The sequence below is a fragment of the Carassius gibelio genome, chromosome A5, assembly GCF_023724105.1.
Source record: "Carassius gibelio isolate Cgi1373 ecotype wild population from Czech Republic chromosome A5, carGib1.2-hapl.c, whole genome shotgun sequence".
NCBI classification, from domain to species: domain Eukaryota; kingdom Metazoa; phylum Chordata; class Actinopteri; order Cypriniformes; family Cyprinidae; genus Carassius; species Carassius gibelio.
The window spans coordinates 6,067,120-6,090,751 of NC_068375.1; the positions used below are offsets into that span (position 1 = coordinate 6,067,120).

General features: G+C 37.9%; 1 protein-coding gene across 2 annotated transcripts in view; it reads right to left on the minus strand.

Moving 5' to 3' along the window:
* LOC127989619 (pappalysin-1-like) overlaps window positions 1-23,632 on the minus strand; it is a 116,449-nt gene that overhangs the window by 63,293 nt on the left and 29,524 nt on the right. For both annotated transcript variants that reach the window (XM_052591439.1, XM_052591438.1), the window contains exons 9-11: window positions 19,143-19,271; window positions 18,009-18,100; window positions 12,804-13,000 (exon numbers count right to left, since the gene is read on the minus strand). In XM_052591439.1, the coding sequence (XP_052447399.1) occupies window positions 12,804-13,000; window positions 18,009-18,100; window positions 19,143-19,271 (418 nt within the window). The remainder of the gene's footprint in view (window positions 1-12,803; window positions 13,001-18,008; window positions 18,101-19,142; window positions 19,272-23,632) is intronic.

The window sequence follows — 23,632 nt, forward strand, 5'->3', positions numbered from 1 at the left end:
CCAGGCCAGCCGGGAGACATAGTCCCTCCAGCGTGTCCTAGGTCTTCCCCGGGGCCTCCTCCCGGTGAGACGTGCCTGGAACACCTCCCTGGGAAGGCGTCCAGGAGGCATCCGAAATAGATGCCCGAGCCACCTCAGCTGGCTCCTCTCGATGTGGAGGAGCAACGGCTCTACTCTGAGCTCCTCCCGAGTGACCAAGCTTCTCACCCTATATCTAAGGGAACGCCCAGCCACCCAACGGAGAAAGCTCATTTCAGCTGCCTGTATCCGGGATCTTGTCCTTTCAGTCATGACCCACAGCTCATGACCATAGGTGAGAGTAGGAACGTAGATTGACCGGTAAATCGAGAGCTTTGCCTTACAACTCAGCTCCGTCTTCACCACGACAGACCGGTACAGCGACCGCATTACTACAGAAGCTGCACCGATCCGTCTGTCAATCTCACGTTCCATCCTTCCCTCACTCGTGAACAAAACCCCAAGATACCTGAACTCCTCCACTTGAGCCAGGAACTCTCCACCAACCTGAAGTGGGCAATCCACCCTTTTCCGACTGAGAACCATGGCCTCGGACTTGGAGGTGCTGATTCTCATCCCAGCCGATTCACACTTGGCTGCAAACCGTCCCAGTGCACGCTGAAGGTCCTGGTCTGAGGAGGCCAACACGACAACATCATCTGCAAACAGCAGCGACGAAATCATATGGTCCCCAAACCGGACACTCTCCGACCCTTGGCTGCGCCTAGAAATTCTGTCCATAAAAATTATGAACAGAACCGGTGACAAAGGGCAGCCCTACCAGAGTCCAACATGCACCGGGAACAGGTCTGACTTACTGCCGGCAATGCGAACCAAACTCTTGCTCCGGTTGTACAGGGACCAAACAGCCCTAAGTAGGGAGCCGCCGACCCCATACTCCCGAAGCACCCTCCACAGGATGTCGCGAGGAACACGGTCGAATGCCCTCTCCAAGTCCACAAAACACATGTGGACTGGTTGGACAAACTCCCATGAACCCTCCAGCACCCTGGAAAGGGTATAGAGCTGGTCCAGTGTTCCACGACCAGGACGAAAAAACCACACTGTTCCTCCTGAATCCGAGGTTCCACTATCGGCCAAATTCTCCTCTCCAGTACTCTGGCATAGACTTTCCCAGGGAGGCTGAGAAGTGTGATCCCCCAATAGTTGGAACACACTCTCCGGTCCCCCTTCTTGAAAAGAGGGACCACCACCCCGGTCTGCCAGTCCAGAGGTACTGTCCCCAACCGCCATGCGATGTTGCAGAGGCGTGTCAGCCAAGACAGCCCCACAACATCCAGAGACTTGAGGTACTCGGGGCGGATCTCATCCACCCCCGATGCCTTGCCACCGAGGAGCTTTTTAACTACCTCGATGACTTCAGCCCGGGTGATGGACGAGTGCTCCTGCTTGCTCAACGGAACACAAGTCGGTGGGATTGAGGAGATCCTCGAAGTATTCCTTCCACCGCCCGACGATATCCCCAGTTGAGGTCAACAGGTGGCCATCTCTACTGTAAACAGTGTTGGTAGGGCACTGCTTCCCCCTCCTGAGCCGTCGAACAGTTTGCCAGAATCTCTTCGAGGCCAACCGATAGTCTTTCTCCATGGCCTCACCGAACTCCTCCCAGGACCGAGTTTTTGCCTCCACGACTACCCGGGCTGCAGTCCGCTTAGCTTGCCGGTACCTCTCAGCTGCCTCCGGAGTCCCACAAGCCATCCAGGCCCGATAGGACTCCTTCTTCAGCATGACAGCATCCCTTACTTCCGGTGTCCACCACCGGGTTCGGGGATTGCCGCCTCGACAGGCACCGGAGACCTTACGGCCACAGCTGTAAGGTGGAGAACATGGTCCACTCGCACTCAATATCTCCAGACTCCCTCGGGATACGGTCGAAGCTCTGCCGGAGGTGGGAGTTGAAGATCTCTCTGACAGGGGGCTCGGCCAAACGTTCCCAACAGACCCTCACAGTACGTTTGGGTCTGCCGAGTCTGTCCAGCTTCCTCCCCCGCCATCGGATCCAACTCACCACCAGGTGGTGATCAGTTGACAGCTCCGCCCCTCTCTTCACCCGAGTGTCCAAGACATATGACATAAGACATTTTATAAAAACAAAATATTTAAAATAAATTACATAAATTGAGTAAAATAAAGATTGTCATCTACAACAGAGCACAAAGCCCCTCCATAACACTAAACATCCTCAAACATGGCAAGACATGAAGTAACTTTATAAAACCTAAAATCAATCAAAATTCTTGACTTTACCATAGCACCAAACATAGACACTAGGGATGTCAACGATTAATCGATGATCGATTAATTGTCGATAAGAGATGCAATCGATTAAGGCTATCGATGGTCGGTTAACCGATTCAATAGTTGGGCTGCGTGCGGCTCATGCGCACTCAACACGTGCGAGCGGCTGTGAGTGACGGTGACGATATATAAAAGCATCATCATTCATTCACAATGTACAAATTAAGCTTTTAGTGTGATTTAAACTTTAAAGTACATTAAAATAGAAACAACATAAAAGTTCTTCAACATTAAATGCAATAGAAATGTAGTTACTAATCATTTCATCAGATAACTGTTTTATATCGTGCGCTTTGCAGGGCTGCGGGACACAGTGACAGGACAGGTATCTATTCATTCCTACAACTTGTTAATTCATTCCTACGAATTATTAATGTGGAAATTGTCCATGTTTCATTAATTTTGTTCCCTAAATAACCCATGATTTAAGTGAAATAAGGGAACAAATTAATAAATTGAACGAATTCTTAATTCATGAAATCTTTAATTTCCCTTCCCATGTTTACCACAGTAAGAGATGCGAAAACAGTTATTAAAAGCGAAAGATAATAAAATAAACCTGGGAAATTAGAGGGTTAGACTATGAAGATTTAGGAAAAGAAACGATGCCTAAATATACTGAATTTGTGGAAATTCGTGACCAACCGGCAAACCAGAACAAAGCCGCGTAAATGAAGACTATGGGGTCCAAAAGCATGGTCACGATCTAACATTTTCCAGTTAACCTATTATTCCTCTAATAAACAAATCTTTTATACCACACTTGTCATAATCAGATCTTATCATTTCTAAATAAATAATTGCTGGATTCAAAACAGCGATTAATAGGCGCTGTGACCGACACATTCCTGGAGCATTCAGTTTAAATAGATCGTAGTATACCGGTCCACTCTGCTGTTATGCCAAGGACGTTTTTGCTCATATGAAGAGGATCATCTTTTCCGTCTATATGCGAATGCGTGTTAAGTACAAGCCTAGTTTACATTATAAATAATAGTTTAACATTCAAATACATTGCGAATATGGAAACATTTTGATTTGTGCCGAATGAGACATGAGCAATAACCTCCAAATAAATCTAGCCTAAGCCGCGCTCGCTCATCCTCGTCTGCACGCATGCACTGTCACGATCTAATGCGCTGTATGCCGGATTTTTAAAAATCTGACATTTTCTAGGACAGAATCCAGCAGGATCAAATTAATGTGAGCAACTGTGTTTTGGTGCAGCAGCGCCGATGTAGTTCACTTAATGTGCAGCGCAGTCACACGCGCTCCACATTTCGGATAATTTTGTACAATAATGTCAGTTGAAAACATTGCAATTGTGCTTTAAAATACAACAACGAGCACCACAAAACCATTTAAAGATGCGCGTTCAGCGTTCTCCGTGCGGGATTGGAAACTGTCAACAAAGTAAAATGACCTCAAAAGTATGGCGCGCTCTCTTCATTTTATCAAATGATCATAATCGCATCTATTCATTTTATAATCCTGCTACTAGCATTTTATTCAGACTAAAACCTCTTTAATTCAAGTGAGAAAGCGTTTTGTGTGTGTGTGTGGCTTTTGCACATCCTGTCATACCGCTGACTGCGTGCCTGCAATAGACGCATTTTGCAGTATTATGGTTAACGATTAATCGATTAATTGATCGTTAATTTAAACGACGATCGATCATGGAAATAATCGAAATTTGACATCCCTAATAGACACCAAATAAAATTCCTGATTTTGTTCAATTTTATCTTTCCGACTCATGTATATTGCCATTTTGCTTTTGCCCAAAACAAAATTTAACAACTGACACTCTCTCTGTCGTCTCTTTGTATATTTAACACCAAGGATAAAAGTTTGCATTGAAAATTCTTCATCAAAAGACTTAACAATAAAGGTTTAAGTCTATGACAATTCATAAAAACATGAAACTCAGTCTCCCTTTGTGAGCAAAATGGGCATTCATGGCTTACATCAGGATTCAACACAGAGATAAAAGCATTTACAGCAATAATACAATGTAAAATCCTCCACTGCAAATCTCCAATTTTCTTATTTAATGGTGGCTTGTAAAAAGTTTTCCAATTTGGCATAAAAACTTCATCCAAACCTAGCACAGTTCGCCAAGGTGTATCAGTTTTTCCATTTAATGTTTTTTTATTAAAACATTTCACACATGACTTGTACAATCTCTTGCCCTTCACTTCTTCAAGGTCCATGACCACTTCGTTTTCTGAATCCAGAAAAATTCCACCTTCCTCCTCTAAAATAGGAGAAACAGTCAAACTTGGAAAAAAATCTTTTATCATTGGGAGTAATTTCTCCCTCACCATGTTTCTTAAGTAATTCGGTCTCTTCTACTGTAAGGATAGTCTGTATCTTCTGTAGTATTTTTCCAACCACTCAAGTGGATCTAAACCCCAATTGTGTTGCCACCGCATCCACTTTCATAAAATCTGGTCCCGCCAGACTCATTAATTGACGAAGAGTCACCACTTTAGCCTTTACAAAGGCTTTTGCCAGTGACATTGATGCATTAGTAATGTCCAGTCTTGCACCATAGAGAAATGGCTCTTCCAAAAGCCAATACAACGATGTGGGGTTGCTTCTCCTTTGGAGTTTAAAAAGACTCCATACTTTAAAAAGATTCCCATAAAAAATTTGAAATTTCTCCACATTTAAAGTTTTTGGGTCCAATAGAAATAAGGATTTGTCCAGATTTAGACCTGCACCAGTTTTTAAAACAGCACTTGCCACTGGTCTCCAACTTACAGACTCTGGGCCTGTCAGGAAACGTTGTATAAATTGTAGACGAAACGTGGCTGTCCTACTTTGTAGATGCACAAGTCCTTGACCACCTACTTCCTTTGGTAAGTACAAGATGCTATGAATCACCCAGTGCATCTTATCCCAGAAGAAGTCTACCAACATCGATTGTATCTTAGCAAGAAACAGTAGTGGTGGGTCAACACAAGTCAGTCGATGCCAAAGAGATGAAGCAACAAGGTTATTAATAATAAGGGCTCGACCCCTATAAGACAATATTTTCTTAATCCACTTCCATTTATCCAGTCTACCCTTTATTTTCTGAATCATCCCTTCCCAATTTTTTAATTGAAAAGACTCATCCCCCAAATAAACTCCCAAATATTTTAACCCATCTTTTTTCCATGTCAGACCACCAGGGAGTTTGAGGGGTGCTGTTATCCACTCTCCCACCAAAACAGCTTCACTTTTTGACCAATTCACTTTTGCAGCTGATACCATTTCAAACTCATCCAAAGTTTTCGTTAAGAGGTTCACATCATTTTGCTCTTTTACAGTTACAACAACATCATCAGCATAAGCTGATAAAACAAAAGTACTTTCACAGTTACTCAATTTGAGGCCTTTCAATACTAGGGGTGTCCATGGTTAACCGGTTAACCGATTAACCGTTAAAAATTGTGTAACCGAGTGAAACATTTTGCTCGGTTAAGTGACGTCAATGGCATGCATTGAATTTAGTTGTAATACATTTTTGCACCACCAGAGACCGCCAGAGCGCTCCCAGACATTTGTAATGTCCACAAGAAGAAGTCATTTTTCTAATATGAAGCGGGCTAATACGAGTGACGGGGCAAAATGCAAGTATTGCAATACAGTGCTTAGATATACTTCAAGTACAACCTCGTTGTTGTAATCTCAACAGCCAACACCCGGGCATCATTAGGCCGGTCAGGACACACTGGATGCGTGAAAGCATCTCAGCTGCGTGGCGTGTCCGTTTTTAATTCGGCTCCCATGTTAACAGGTTATAGCTTGCCGACTGCCTGCGTGAGACGCGCGGCTCAGGCGCGGCTCGACGCGTGCATGCTAGAAATAGAACCGACGCCTTGTTGGAAGCGTTTCCAGGCAAAGTATAATAGGAAAATATGTTTATATGTCATTTTGTACAAAAATACATATTAATTCATGACAATTTGATATTTGAAAGTCTATAGGTTGACATAAATTCAGATATAAATGTAATTTAAATAAATAAATAAATAATTATCGCTTTTCAAATATTGTACGTGTCAAACATAGTCATAGCCTTAGCGAGGCGGCCGCGGAGTCTGCTTGTTATACATTTTAGGCTTATTCTCAAATTCAGATTGTGTTAATCGGCGGCATTATTAGGCAGTTTTAATAGGACAATTTGACCGGAGAGATTAAATTTTGTCGGACATTCCTTTTTTTTTCGGCCAATGTCCGGAAATTACTATGGTTATGGTTACTATGGCACACTATGGTTAACCGAGTATTAACCGCTAAGGGCCTCGGTTAACGGTTAATGAAAAACTTGAAAACGTGCAGCCCTATTCAATACCTTTCTCAACCTTTGCAAAAGTGGTTCTATTGCCAATGTATAGAGCATGCCTGATAATGAACAACCTTGCTTCACTCCACGCTGAACTTTAAAAGGAAAATACAAGCCACCATTAAATTTCAACATACTCTCAATGTCATCATATAATACTTTAATATAACCTTTAAAAACCGAATTAAACCCAAATTCATCTAGAATCTTCCATAAATAATCATGCTCTACTCGATCAAATGCCTTTTATTGATCAATGGAAATCAAGCCAAAATTAACACCACAAATCTTTGAAAAATCCATCAAATCTCGGATTAAATTTTTTTTATCAAATATAGATCTCCCAGGCACACAATAGGACTGGTCGGGACTAATTATGTCATCTAAAACTTTCCCTAATCTAATCGCCAATACTTTAGACAAAATTTTGTAGTCAGAGCACAGTAAGGACACTGGTCTCCAATTTCTAATATCACTCGAATCTCCTTTCTTTGGGAGGAGTGTAAGAACTGCTCTCCGACTACTAAGTGGTAAAAAACCACTGACCAAACTTTCACTAAGAACTGCAAGCAAGTCTTCCCCTATAATGCCCCAGTATGCTTTATAGAATTCAAAAGGAATCCCATCTATCCCTGGAACTTTCCCGTTTTGCGTACTCTGGAGAGCTTCATACAGTTTAATTAAAGTTATATCTTCACTAAGTTTTGCATTGGCACTTTCTGATAATTTTGGCAGATCTTCGAAGAAGAAACCATCAACATCTTGATCTATCCTATGATCAGAACTATAAAGATTTTTATAAAATGTTACTGCTCTTTTCCTCATTTCGACTGGGTCTGATAACAGAACCCCAGCTTCAGACCTTAAATTCTGAATATACCGTCTTTGACCATTCTTTTTTTCTAGTCCGAAAAAAAACTTTGATGGAACATCCATCTGCTCTACATCCTGGCAACGTGATCTGATCAATGCCCCTTGTGCCTTTCTTTTATAGAATTCAGACAAAGCTGATCTTTTCATGAAAAGGGAAACTAAATGGTCTTGATTTCCTGATTCTTGAATTAAAACTTGAATTTCAATAATTTCCTCTTCTAACTTCTTTATAGACTGAGTTAAAAAACTTGTGACATTAAGAGTATATTGTTGACATAGTTGCCTAATATTTACTTTCCCAATGTCCCACCATTCCTGTAAAGAGGAAAAAATATGTTTCTGTTCTCTAAAAGACTCCCAATAAAACCTGGAAACATCTTTAAACTGTAAATCTGACAACAATGTCACATTAAAATGCCAATAAGAACTACTTATTTTAACAGAACTAACGATCATTCTACACACAACCAAACTATGATCAGAGAAACCAACTGGAAGAATTGAGGCATTTACACGAAAACTAAGATGATGTTTGAAAACATAAAATCTATCTAATCGTGCCATTGACAACACATTTTCACGAACATGCGTCCATGTGTATTGTTTAACATCATGCTTAAAATTTCTCCATACATCACAAAGCTCATTCCCTTCTATCATTTGTATCAGTTTCCGGCGTGAAGCCATATGTGGTTCTACATGATTCCTATCTATATTTCTTTCAACACAATTAAAATCTCCTCCCACAACCAAAAATTCTTCATTATCACATTTTTCTATTACTGTATTTAATTGATCTAAAAACAACATTCTTTCTAACTGGGAGGTTGGTGCATATACACAAATAAAAACAAAAACATGATCCTCAAATTGAGCTTTTATCTTTAAGAATCTACCTTTTACAACCTCCTCTACTGAACAAGATGAGGGAGCAAAATTTTTATTAAACAGAACTGCAACTCCTTCACTGAGTGAAGTATTATGACTCAGAAAAAGAAGACCGCCCCATTCTTTAGCCCATTCGACAGCAATTTTCACATCACTATGTGTCTCCTGTAAAAACAGGACATCGATTTTATTCTGTTTCGCTACTTCATATATCTGAGCTCTCTTTCTGCAATCTCTAGCCCCATTCACATTTAAAGATGCAATGCAAATGTCACTCATAAATAAAAATGAAAAAGAAACTACAGCACAGAGAGCAAAACAGAGGGCATAAATACTATACCATTTCATCATCATTATTCAATTGGAGCGATATACGATATACTTCTTTATCTGTAAATTTTCCTTCACTCATTAAACACTTAATATTTTCCAGAAGTCTTCTGAGATCTGGAAAATATTCATTAATTTTCACTCCTCTCATATTTTTGGTCACTTTCAAGAATTGTTTGATCTCATCCACTCCATATTCAAGACATGACCAATTGGACTGAGAACAAACGGAGCCGCTGGAATCAGAGCACTCACTCTCACTGCTTTCGTTGTCCACTTTATTCTCTTCTTGGTTCTTTCTAGCCTGTTTCAGAATCATGCTCTTGACATTTTTTTCCCTCTTCAGAGGTGTCTTAAAAACAACCTGATCCATATCCATTAATGTGTCCTCTTTTGAATTACACTCTCCACTTGTGACTCAGTATCAGAAAACTGATCTAACATCGTCTGTATGTTACCAAGAGCTTTTCCACAATCAATACTGTTGCTTTTAACACTCTCACCGATTACAAATTCAGATTTTTTAGCGTTTCCTTCATCAAATTTAACGCTTTGTCTAGTTAGCTCAGATTCAGCATTTTTTTCTACAAACACGATTTTTGGACCACTAGAATTCGGCACATTGGAGCTACTGCCAACTTCTTCGTCTTCATTCTGCTCAGCATTACTTTTCTCACCATCATTCTGCCCACTGTGATGATGATGATGAGCGCTGTTTTCCGGGCAGTCGCGGACCAAGTGACCAGACTTTTTGCAAGAAAAACACCTCATTGTGTCTGTTGTCACAAAAACTGTGTAATCAAAATCATCCACTTTAAATTTAAAATTTACGTCAAGATCAATTATATTTCTGTTCAGAATCATATATGTGAAACGTCTAAAAGACACTACATGTTTCACTAACTCCGATTTGCATCCTATAGCGATCTTTTTTATGGGAGCAATCAGTTTGCCAAAGTGTGACAATTCCTTCATCAACATCTTATCTTTTATAAAGGAAGGTACATTTGAAATGGTGACTTTTTTAGCGGGAGTAGAAAGAGGCAGTACTGGAGTAAATAAACCACGTATGTTTATTCCCTTTCCAACAACTTCATTCGCTTTCTCTACTGTATTGAGGAACAGAACAATTGAGTCATTCTTTTTGGACGCTGCTAACACACACTCATGACCCACTACATCACCGACCGCTACACTACACTCCTCCACACTCCCCACAGCCACCACCTTCACACCGTGGCACCACGTGAGTGAATCGAGAAACTTAACCCCTTGAGTCGCCATGCTTCGCAATGCAAAGGACTGGTTTAAGCAGGCGCTCAGTCAAGCTTATTCGCTAATTTCACAACAAACAAAACAAACAAACAAAAAACACACACAAAAAAAGAGAGAAAATATCTTTTAAAGCCGCAGCGGGCACAAAAAAAGACCACACACTCACCACACCACTCAATCCACTCAACAAACGCCCGCACATGCGCACAGAGAGAGAGAGAGAGAGAGAGAGAGCACGCTTGCGCACTGTTGTGTGATCCTTGATGTTCACTCACTTAGGGCACGCATTTGGATTAAAACATAAAAAAAAGACCATTTATAGGGGCATTCACTATAGACAATTTATTTTCAACCCTAGGCATGCATGACTTTCAGGCAAAAGTGAATCTAGCAGCCTGTGTGTAATGCACTAGGCAGTACATTGCTACTGTCCCTCTCGTTCTGCAACAAGTGGTTCCCTTCATTATTACAGTAAAGTGTGTCATTACAGTACTAAGTCGCTGCAATTGAGCAGCTCTAATGCTATTAAATTACAGATGATGAAATATATTAAAAAAAAAATGAACAAAGAAAGAAACAAAATCTTGTAAAATGCATTTTAATGGGCATAATTAATTGTGAAAATAACCAAAAGATATAACCAAAAATTATTCAGAGACCAGATATATTTTTTTTCACTAGTGTTTGCAGGACACCATAGTTCATTTATTTAAGTGAGGATAGCAAAATAAACTGACAAATCATACCCCAAAATTATTAAAACAGTGGATTACCAGTAAAAATTATACAAATTTGGGACCATATATTATTCAGACCAAATCTTGGGAAAAAAATTGAAGTTCAGATTTGCTTTAAACTGGATGACAGCATGCCCAGGAGACTACAGGCAGTCATTAAGGCTAAGGGTTGCCTGACTAAGATAGTTGTGTAAATACGGCCATACTGACAGCTGTCTGAATCATTTTTGGTTGATTGTAATCCATTACATACCTTTCTATCAATGTTATCTAATATTGTCAAGATTATTTTTTTTCTGACACAGTTTAACTATGAGTTCTTGTCATATTTTTATTTCCATCTTCTAAAATATAGAGAATAAACTGTGATAATGTGAAAAGTTGAAGGTGTATGAATAAATTTTGGTTTGACTGCATCTATTTAATAAATTAAGTTAACCAGCTAACATTAACAGCTCTTTTGGTTCCTGTACCCGAAATTGTACAAATTTACAAATGCAATAAAAATATCATTATCGGTGCTTGGTATCAGCAAGTACCAAGAATAAAAGTATCGTATCGGGTGAGTACTGGAAAAACTTTCTTTTTTTCCTTGCTTTTTTTGCATACAGTGTCATCAGTCATAACTAGATAAACACAAACACATTTGTTCTTCAACCATAGAAAATGGGTAGGATTCAACAATTTGGAAATTGAGCCACATTAAGATCCTGAATTCTCAGAGACAGAACAATATAGGGCCTAAAAATGAAGTTTATTAAAAACAAGTTGAGTTGCAGGTATGCAAACTTCAGTAACATGACTGTTCTAAGATATAATCTGTGCAAATGGGAAACAAGATAAATTTCATTATTTTTTATTCAGACAGTTCTTTAAACCCAATTAGTATCAGCTGTATGCATTTGGTTTTTGGCCATTACAGATGGGTAAAATTCAACAAATTGGGCATTGAGTCACATTGGGCTCCCCACATCTCTGGGACTCAACCAAATACTACCTTTAATATGTATATATATATATATTTTAAGTTTATTAAAAGCCACAATTTAAAATTATATTGATATATCTTTCATTTTCTTGAGTTATAGGCACACAACCTTGGAAAAAAATATATATTTATGGAACCCAGACAGGTATATTCTACACAATGTTTTCATAGAGGGAAACAAGATACATTTCTAGTTTAGAGAAATCTATCTTCATAGAACCAAAGCAAGAGCCAAAGATACTAAGATACCAAAATAAAAGTTTGTTATTTCTAAAAGGGAATTAATATATCCTTAATAATTCGTGAGGTACAGACATGCAAACTTTCGTCATTGCATATAATGCAACAGAGACTGCTAAAGTCAACAGATTTTACCAATAGACCTGCTGATCTCTGTGTGAAAATAACATAGCCCATAATGCCAACATAATGCTATCTTTCTAAAATCATTGTACCTTCTGTAATTTGGCTCAAAATCTCAAGTGAAAACTTTTGACGGCCACTCAATAAAATAGTGGATTATTCAGTAAATATACATTCAGATTTATTTTTTTTAATATATTTTGTCAAGTCAGTCTTTACGGGGTTAATAGACTCAAACATTCAATACACTGTGTGAATATGTGTATACGGATTAATTACACTTTCTGCTGGTACAAATTAAGTCTGATTTCATGTCATGTTGGATGAATGATTTTCGCTGAGCAACATGCATCGGATAATAGGTGAACAGAATGTGGCAGGTACAGTACATGAACGTGCAAAGCGTCTAAAGGTCATTCACACTGACACCAATTTATAGTGACATACTGTAGTGACCAGAAGCCATTCATTTTCAAAGAGAGTTGTTTGTTTGAGGTGACATGATTGAATGCCGGAAATGCAAAGTTCAGTAATACAAAATGTACAGAGATGTGATGGATTGACTACAGCAAGCGGACATGATTGGCCTCATCACACGGCTTTTGACACAAACTGAGCTGAAACAGCCACTACGGTAGGTAAGCTCAATCGCTGCCTGTGAGAAAGGAACACTAACCTTAGTAATAGCAGGATATCCAGCAGCCACGTCGGCTGGGCAGTACAGCCTCTCTTCATGGGACACTTCCACTGAGGTGGCCCACTGGTCCAGAAAACCATTCGGCGTGTACAGGCCACAATCCTTCACGCTCGTCTCCCGCTCAAAGTCTTCACAGATGCCATCGCCATCATAATAGTAACACATGCTGGGCTCATCTGAACACACGTGTGCATGTTTGCATTTGAGAAAGACAGAGAGAGACAGTTATGTTAGAAAGAAAAAAAAAATCTACAAACACTGAATATACATTTTCAATTAAAGGACAACATTCATTAAAAAAAAATTCCGGTTGTCTTTCACTAAAGATTTGAAATGTACATGGTGATGATTTTGCCTGAACTATTCCTTTAATAGTCAGATGCACTGCATGTTTTAGTCAGAATGCCTTTTTCCCCCTCTAATTTATACATGTAAACAGCCAAATATCACATCTAGGCATTAGGTCTTATCAATGTTTTTGTGTTCAATGTGTTTTTATCAATATCAAAAAAATGAAAGTTTTACATTTACTGCACTATAAGAAGTAATTGCTCTGAATTACAAGTATGTGCAACCAGGGCTCATTGAGAAAAGGGTCTCATGACACTTGAGTGAAAACAGTTACAAAGTGTGTTAATTTTTATCCAAAACATGAATCTTGTTTTATTACAAGATTTTCATGTTTTACTACATGAACAATGTTTTATTACATTGGTTGCTGTACATATAGTGCCAGGCCAAATGAAATGTCAAGTGAGTGGTGCTAAAAGGTTAATGATCTATTGCATTTGAAAATAATGTTTCACCAACAATAAACCTAAAACAATAATGTTAAAAAAGCTAATGTCAGATAAAAAATGGATTGCTTTGAGATCTTTTATCATTTTAGGGATCCGTACCCACTCACTCCACATTTCAGTGCTGGACCAGGTGTGCTACTGAGCAAGTTTACTATGTCTAAAAAGCCAAAGATATGGAGCTAGTTATGTGACGCAAACATCAAAATGTATTGTTTTACAAATCATCCACTTTGACAAAAGAGGTATGAGCTAATTACATTGTATTGTGCAATGAAGCACATGACAATAAATATTTATTATGGGGAGAATATTTCCGGCATTTGCCAACTGAAGCCCGAACAATAAGAGTTTTTGTTTCACATTTTGAATGGAGGTGAAGTTGTGCAACACCAATGTTTCTGAGAGAAACTGGACCCGCTTCAAAACTGTGAAGACAAATTGTGATCTTTCTCTGAAAGTGTTAAATTTGATGGCTTAACGTTAGCAATACTCAACATATGTGTCACCACATTGTTTTTAGAGAATCACAACAGATGTTTTATGTAGCAGACACCCAGCATGTCTGATCTGAATCAATCGTGCAATTTACATCAGCGAGGGTCAGACTGTCCTTCTCAAATTGCATTTCTAACCATCATGCTGCAGGTCCTAATAAAGTTACCAGCCAATAGCAGAGAACCTTCTCAGATTTGGCACTTGTGGGTGTTAATTTTGGCCTCTGGATACATCTATGCTACTTTAAGAATCCGGCCAGATGAAGGCATCTTAGTAGACAGGATGTTGCACAAACATTGGTTTCAGATGTGCCTTCCTACCTCAGAAAGCAGGAATTTTTAGGTTTCGGACACATCAGGGCTTTTTTCCAGGGCCATGAGAGAGACAGGAGCTCTGTTGAGTTCTGGAATAGGTGGGATGAGTTTTCCAGGCCATGGACCTGCTGTTCCCCACCCTTTACTGTTTCTCCTCTATATGCCTCTCACTATTTCTCATTGCCAAATCTCCCACTTTCACATTTTCTCTCCCACATTGTCTCTCCATTCACTCCTACTCTGTCTTTCTGTTTTTCTCTCTGGCATTTATTGATTTTTTGATTTTTTGGCAAATTAAATTGAATATTGAATATAGTGCAGCTAAAATAAATTTTTACGACTATTCACACATTTATAGAAATTAACTATTTTAAAAATAATTAATAAAAAAATGTAATGGTAACACTTTACAATAAGGTTCCATTTGTTAACATTGTTTATCTCTATTAGTTAACATGAACTAACAATCAAAATTAGTTCTAAAGTTTTTATGATAACACTTTATTTTGGGGACCAGTTCTCACTATTAACTAATTGCTTATTAGCATGCATATTACTAGTACACTGGCTGTTTATTAATATTTATACAGAACATATTACCGGTAATGTCTTTTTCTGCATGGACATATTTTAGATCCCTTAATTGGACCCCATACCTAAACATAACAACTAACATATTAACTATTATTAAGCAGAATGTGTATATGGTAACATTATTTAATGGACCTGAGCTAACATGGACTAACAATGATATAAAATAATATTTAAAAAAAAAGACTAATATATACTGTAACAAAGGTATTGCTCATTGTTAGTTGATGCATTAACCAATGTTAACTAATGGGACCTTTGTTGTCAATTGTTTTTACAAATTTAATCAACTTCCAAGTCATGTCAGTTGAAAACATAATGAAGAATAATTACATACTGTACAGAGTAAGACTGAAAGTGTCAAAATAGTGATAATGAGCATATGTTTCGTGATAAAGAGACACAGACTGTCTCTCTTTCTGTCTGTCTGTCTGTATTTTGGAGGAAGGGGTTCCAGCAAGGAGGACAAAGGCTTGCCGTGCCAAGTTGGCTCGAACCTTGGCATAAATTCCAGCTCTCCCCTTTGCTCAGCTCTACTGATGTTGAAATGAGAACCAACAGAAGAGAATAAACACACACACACACACACACACACACACACACACACACACACACACTCCTATATTTACATATATATATGCACGTCTGTCACCTGTACCTATGACATTGTTACTCTCCTTAGATACAATAAGACGAGCAATTGCATCTTCCTTGGGCAACTAAATTCTAATGTTAACACAGATAACACTATATTGGGAAAAGGAAAACCAAACAATATCTTTTGGTTCAATAGACTGCAGCCACAAAACAATCAGCTGCACAGTCAAAAAGACAAACGCTTCATTCATGATGTTGCCTGATGGCTCCACACAAAAACACAGATATTTCAAGCTGCCACACAGATGTGATTCATCTTCAGCAAATTGTAGAAATAAACTCTCAGACAAAAATGTGTAAATGTCTGATATTCTGAGAAAAAAAAATGCTCACTTGCAGTCTCAAAGTGGAATGCATACTATGGCTTTGAAAGATCATATCATATTGTCACAAATCAGGTATACGAACTTCTGTTTGTTGTCACCACCAGAATTATCCACCACATGGACTCTCACACTAAACAGACTGTTAAACTATACCCTGGAGTTCAGTTCCCGCAATCCATTTCACTCTGATTACGCACATGGTTGCAGCCAATCACACATCCTACACAAGCCTAACTCACAAGCTCTTCTGGGCCGAGTATTGTTAGCGCTTATCGCTGGTTAGCTGATAGCTACTTTAAGGAGCCTTTATTCTAGTCATAGTCATAGCCTAGTCTTGTTCTTCCCCTGGTTGCCCGTGTTCCTGATCTTCTGCCTGTTTAGGATTACTCTTTCGTCTTGCCATTTGGATTCTGTTTGTCCCTGCCTGGACTATTGCTGTGTACCTGGATTATCTGTCTTTGTCTTGCCCTGTTGGATAACGTTCACCGTCGATTGACCCACACCTGTTTACTGGACTACTATTTGTCTTACCCTCAATATACCAGTTTTCAGAACCTCGCCTGTTTTACGACTTTTTTAAGCTTTGTAAATGGATACGCATGCCTCTTGTCTCGTTCCCTCCGTAACACACACACACACACAGATATATAGATTTTTTTATATATACTGCAATTATTATTATATTATATTATTATATATTATTATAGTTTTCTGCTATTATTTGATAAAAAATCAGTAAAATTGTTAAAAGTGGTTTGATCCCAAAGAACGCATGTGCTTATAAAATGTATATGCTCTATAAATCATAATTTAGCATGATTTCTGTGAGGGGTAGGGTTAGTGGTGGGGTTAGATATGGTCATTCGAGCGAATAAGCCACCTAGTAAAAAATGTACAAATTACTGTGAGATCGGTGTAAAAAGTCCACACATTCCATTTAAATAAACTCGCATTTTGATTGGTAATGACGTTATATCTTATTTCATGATGACGGATGCAACACGATACTGTCATTACTTTAACACTCGCTAGAGGGCGCTTAACTTTAAAACGTAAATATAGGTCATAATAAGATGCTTGCACAAACCTATATGGTCGTTTTTTGTTGGAGGACAAGCTCATGTAATTTATTGCTGAGAACAAAAGCTGAATTTTAAGTATCTTTACTCTAGTCTTCATTGTCACATGATCTTCAGAAATCATTCTAAAATGCTGATTTGCTGCTCAAGAAACATTTCTGATTATTATCAATGTTGAAAACAGTTGTGCTTTATACTATTTTTGTGGAAAACAATAGACTTTTTTTCAGGATTCTTTGAGTAAAGACAGTTCAAAAGAACAGCATTTTTTTTAGATAAAAATTTTTTGTTACATGAATTAATGTTATATTTAATGAATCCTTACTGAATATTAATATTAACCATAACCCCTTGCCTAAAACCTTTGTATATAAAATTAGTAACAACATTCACTCACAGGTTACAAGTGTGCTGTTTCATGAGCAGTATAAGTGTCTTTTTCAGACTTATGGGGCTCTGTTCATCTGTGCCTAACAGAAAACTAAAAAAAAAATATCCTACCACTGTCTTTCAATGATGTAATCTTTCCTCAGGCTCTGACCATAAAAACGGAGACTGGAACTCATTCTATTATAAAAAAATACAGAGAGAGAGCAGGTGCCAAAGCATCCTTCATGAATTTGTTCGTGTGTTTGTTTTGAATTAAACGTGTTGCAGATTTTACAATGATGTCAAAATTCTAGTGATAAATAGCTTTGGCTCTGGAAGGAGCCAATAAAAGAACTCAGCTAAAGTGCTGCTCTCAAAGATGCTTTTTTTCAGAGTGAGACGATAACACATCTCGCAAAACCGTCAACCAAAACTGACGTATGATAGTAACTACATTTAAAAGCATGCCACAATTTCTGACGCCCAGTCAGATCTGTATGACAGATGGCTGTAATGAGCCGCTGATGCACTTACGCTTTCTCTCCATACTTACCAATACAGTTAAAAAATGGCTCCTCCTTGCAGTGGCTGGAGCAGCCGTCTCCATTCATAGTGTTCATATCATCACATTCCTCTCCCTGGGACCTGAAATAAATCAATGCATACATAATAAACATTATGATGATTTCCCTTGGTGGATATCAATCTGTGTTGCTAAAAGCAAGAACATCTGAAGCCTGCAGTCTGGATATGGCAGTATATTTTCCAACTTTAAAAAGTTTTGTGGTGGCAGTGTGGACGAGGCTTAAGGTTAATCTGATGATCCTCTAAATCAGTACTTCTCAAACTTTTTTTACCTCCACTATTCAACACAAAATGCAAAGGCCCCTTATAAAATATAATATTAACCAATCAATAACTGCAATATAAATTAACATTCTTTGAGTCTGTTATAGGTAAATGAATTAACTTTTTTGTGACTCCGGATTGTTCTTCAATAACAACAATAGTTAAGAGGATAGTTTCTTATATCAAAAGTATTAATTAATAAAAATTATAAATATATATATATATATATATATATATATATATATATATATATATATATATATATATATATATATATATATACACACACACACACACACACACACACACACACACAACCACACACACATATATATATATATATATATATATATATATATATATATATATATATATATATATATATATATATATATATATATATATATATATATATATATATATATATATTCAGAAGACGTTGAAAAATCAAACAAAAATCCCCAAAACATACAACTAAATTATTTAACATTTAATAAACAATATAATAGTATCTTCAATGATACCAAAATAGCACTGCTTTATATCTTACATCGTAAAAAAAAAATTCTGTTTTAATTTAGATTACAAACATACATAAATATATGAATATTATAAATATTCTATTTGTAACAATATATTATTTTCAATAATTTAAAGTTCGTAATGCAGCGCAATATTCAAAGGGCTATATATTATTTTAACTTTAATATTAATGTAAATCATTGAGAGTCATCCTGCAGCCCCCTTGGAAGTTTGCTGAGGCTCTCCAGTGGGACCCGGTCCCCGGTTGTTAAGGTCTACTGCTCTAAAGGCTTTGGAAACACATCCAAACACATACCTCTGGATGAGACCATCTCCACAGTATGGCGCTCCAAGACGGTGTGTCAATGGAGGTGATGATTCACTCCTGCTCTGACTGGAGATGGTTTGGACCTGGTATGTGTATATCCCACCATACTCAACCTCCCTGTGAGATACAAAGTCACAATTCCATTTTTTTTATCCACTTGAAATGGGATTCTATACATGTCACCACCTCCAAAAAGTCTGGGAGTCTTTCATATATTTATAGCGGCTCCCTGAAGCGATTTTTCTCAGGGTGGGATGTTTGTTTTTGCACCAAGCCCCCATTTCCCCATTAGCTTCCAGTATAACTCAAACACCTCTTAACAGTGGTCAATGTGAGATTCCTGATCTTTCCGTGCTGAAAATCCAGGTTTGAGGTGCTTACCCTGATGAAAAAAACTAAATAAAAACAAAACAAAACAAACAGCATATGCTGGTTAGGTATGTTTTGAAGCAAGGCAGCTGGTTTGAGTTGGTTTAAACTGGTCCTAAGCGGATCATGAGCTGGTTTAAGCTAGTTATATACTGGTCCTAAGCAACTAACTCTTGTACCAAGACCAGTTCAGAGCCAGCTAAGGACCAGCAGCTCATCACCAACTGTGGACCAGAATAAACCAGCTGTCATGCAGCAAAACATGATCGTTTTTCAACAGGGAATGCACAAGAGTTTACACCACAAGGAACGTTGTCAATCTGACACAGCTCTTTCAACACCCTGAAAACTCTTATGAAATCGTAGCACCAGTTTAGTGCTGATTCTAAAATGATAACACACTCCTCAGCTGTCACTTTGAACCATCGGCTACTGGCGGTTGAGGTCAGGTCTGAGATAAGAGACATCTGATCTTGTGTCAACCTGAGGAGGCAGGCTCTGTATCCTAACTGAACTCTGTGAGATGTCATGAGGGATGAAGTTGTGCTGAGACAATGTAACCAAAACCTGTTCAGTTAGCGCTGGGCTTTGAGGAAAGGCTCGTGGTGTTCTGGTGGCGAACGATTGCAGCGGCTGATAATGGGCAAAATGGGCCAGATATGTTTCCTCCCTCAGAGGACAGCTGTAAACAAACACTAGGTGCATCTTCTTGTATGCTTTTCTGAGTGGATTAGACTTCTGTCCACCTCGAATGTCTATTGAACATTTAGTAACGAGAGTAAGTACACTCTATGATACTCTGCTGCCAAATGAAAAGAGCCCACCCTCAGGTTTCTGGGGCCTTTATGAAACAGAAATACACTTAAGAATACTTTTAAAAAGAGTGTGAACTGAATGTAATGTTTAATTGCATCTTAATTAAAATTGAAATAAAATGCATTCTAGATTACATTTATATTAAATGCAATTAGCTGAATGTTACGTTTTTGACACTCTTTAAGTCAGACATATTCATGCATAATTCCATAACTGTCTTTGAAATACAGTTTTGAAGATGTGTACTGCGGAATGCAATGTCAAGCATTTATAGTCAATTAAAATATACTTTAATGTAATTTTAGTTAAAATCTGTATGTAATCTATTTAAATATATTTTTAATGTTGATGAATAATGATGAAGATGCAATTTAGCACATTTATATTTATATCAATTTTAAATGTAATACTGAATAACACACCAAGTTAAATTCATAATGAAATACTTGACATATGCTTTAGTATGTTAGCCAATACCATAAGTTTAGTACTTTAAAGCATGACAAAAGATTATTTTAACATACAAATGTATAATGTATTTTAATGCAAAACTTTTAATTTATATTATAAAGTGCATTTAAGCTAAGAAAGTGTTGAAAGTGTCTTTAAGTACACTTAAGTGGTCTTTTATTGTATAATGTTATTGTATTGCATAATAATTATATTATTACATTATCAATGTTTGGGTAGCACTTTATTTTACTGTAAAATAAAGTGCAACCAATGTTTGTGTAACAATTGTAAGTGCATATTCAATACAATTAAGCAAACTTCTTTTTCCCGGGGAGTGGGGGGATTCATCATTCATCATCTGTGAATGATCAGTATTCACACATCTGTGATGTTACAATTTAAAACAGCTAAACTTTCATTTACATAAACCCCAAAACTCACAGCTTTCCAAAACTACCCAAACAGACACACATGTACACCAGTCATTAATTAAAGTGAGAAAATACACAAAGCCTTCTTTATTTGCATTTACGTTGGACTCATTCCCTGAGAGAAACGCAAGCACTTCTCTGTTGATTAACAAATCAACACTGCCAAATTACCAAAGTGCCATGGACATTACGTTTATAAAGAATGCCACAGGTTCACGTGAGGCCAAGTGTTTTTGAGCTGCCGTCAGCAGAGTTATAAGGTGCCTGTTCTAATGGGCAGGGAAGCAGTAACATTTAATAAGAGGCAAAACAAATCATTCAAATTAGCACTTGACATGAATGACACCAGCAAGAGGTTTACGCAGCAATTTATATGTGTTTTGGATTAGGGGAAAGACATCTGTGAAAATCCCATAAAATGAAACAAGAAAAACACAAATAAACAGTTTGCACAACACAAACACACACACACACATGTGGATGTACCACACATAAACCTTCAACATCAGTATGTGTAAGGAGATTTATAACAGGAAAACTGCTTTGACCATGGCAGTTTTTGAGATTGCCAAATCCAGGTCAATGTGTGGGAAAACACACACATGTGAAAGGACCACATCATCAAATGCACAGAGTAGATATTTCAGCATTATACTGGACAAATGAACTAAACATCAGTGTCAACGTCAAGACTAACAAAACAGACCAAAAAAATCTACCTTTCATTTCTCTAGATTAAATAAATAAATTTGTCATAGACCAACGCTACTTTTGCGTCATTGAAGGTTAACGCCCCTTTTTGGGGGAAAACAAATGGATTCCCCTGATACAGAACTCGCTCTAATTTCTTGATATCAAAAATGGCAGAAACATACACACTCTCTTTGCGGGCCGAGGACAGTGAGAGGTATTTAAAGAAGCTACTGGATACGGTGTTTACAGAGGATTCGCTTTGAAATGGTCAAAAACTGGATTAATAACCCCACGCAAGACCAAATATGGACATCTAACGTTACCATTATCTCGTGGAATCACCAAGTAGCATATTTTTGTCATTAACATACTCACAGTATGATAAACTAGATGATGAGGCCATGTCAAGAGGAGTCGGTGGTTTACTTGGATCAAATTTCACTTAATTTAAGCTATTGACAGTTTTGTTGTAGTTAGTAATACAAAGCTGCTAGTAGCTTCGTGATTAACGTTAGCTCTCATTAGGCATGCTACCTTGGCTGTTAACTGATTTTAAGTTTGAAATATTCGCAGGCTAGGATTAAACAATATAAATATTATACAATATCTGTTTGTAATAGTGTCTGACAGGCCTGTACACATCAGAAACAATGAAAAACAAAAGGTCCCTGGAGTGAGTTCTGTATCAGGAATCCATTAGTTTTCCCCCAAAAAGGGGCGTTACCCTTCGATGACGCAAAAGTAGCATTGGTCTATAGTCACTAATTTATGCATTTGATAACAAAATAAGATATTTTGAAGAATGTTGGTTTTCAAATAGTTGATGTCGCCATTGACTTACATAGTACGGAAAATAATACTATGGAAGTTAAGGGCTACCAACAGATGTTTGGTTACTAATCTTCTTTTGTGTTCAACCAAAGAAAGTCTTGGTGAGAAAGTCTTAGGTGAGAAAATGATGACAAAACTGAGTAAACTAACCCATTAACTGACTTGTCAGGGGCGGGGTGGGGGACTCACGTCTAATTTGTGCCAATTTTAGTGGATAGGTCTGTTGCTTCAGAGCAAAAATGTTCCTGGTTTGAGTTCTGGTGGAGCCAGGATTCCTTTCTGTGTGAAGTTTGCATGTTCCCTCTGTGTCTGTGTTGGTTTTCTCTGGGTGCTCTGGTTTCCCCCACGATCCAAAAACATGCATTATAGGTGAATTGGAAGAAGTAAATTGGCCATAGTGAATGTGTGTGAATGAGTAAGTGTGTCCCAGCACTGAAGTTGCATGCATAAGTGCACTCTCAGGATTGGGCTGCAGCAGGAAGGGCATCTGGCGTAAAACTTTCCAAATCGGTTGTGCGGATCACTCTGCTGTGGCAACCCCTGATAAAAGGGAGCAAGCTGAAGGAAGAGAGATATAATGATACCAGAACTTTCTGCAATGATCTATAAAAAAGTTATTTAGTCCACTTTCCTAATTGATGTTACTTTGAAATTCTTAAAATGTATGCTTGATCATTTATCCACTAACTTTTATATGCAATCCTACAGTACATTATGCCTTGTCATCATGCACGTGAACCGTAAAAATGTTTAGGACTTTTAGTGTTTAGTTCATGTCTGCAAATGCCAATAACTGTAGTATTTTGATATTCTTTACAACTCTCTGGATAGTTTCAGCAAATTAATCGTATTTGGTCTCGACAGACTTGATACACATGGTGTTGC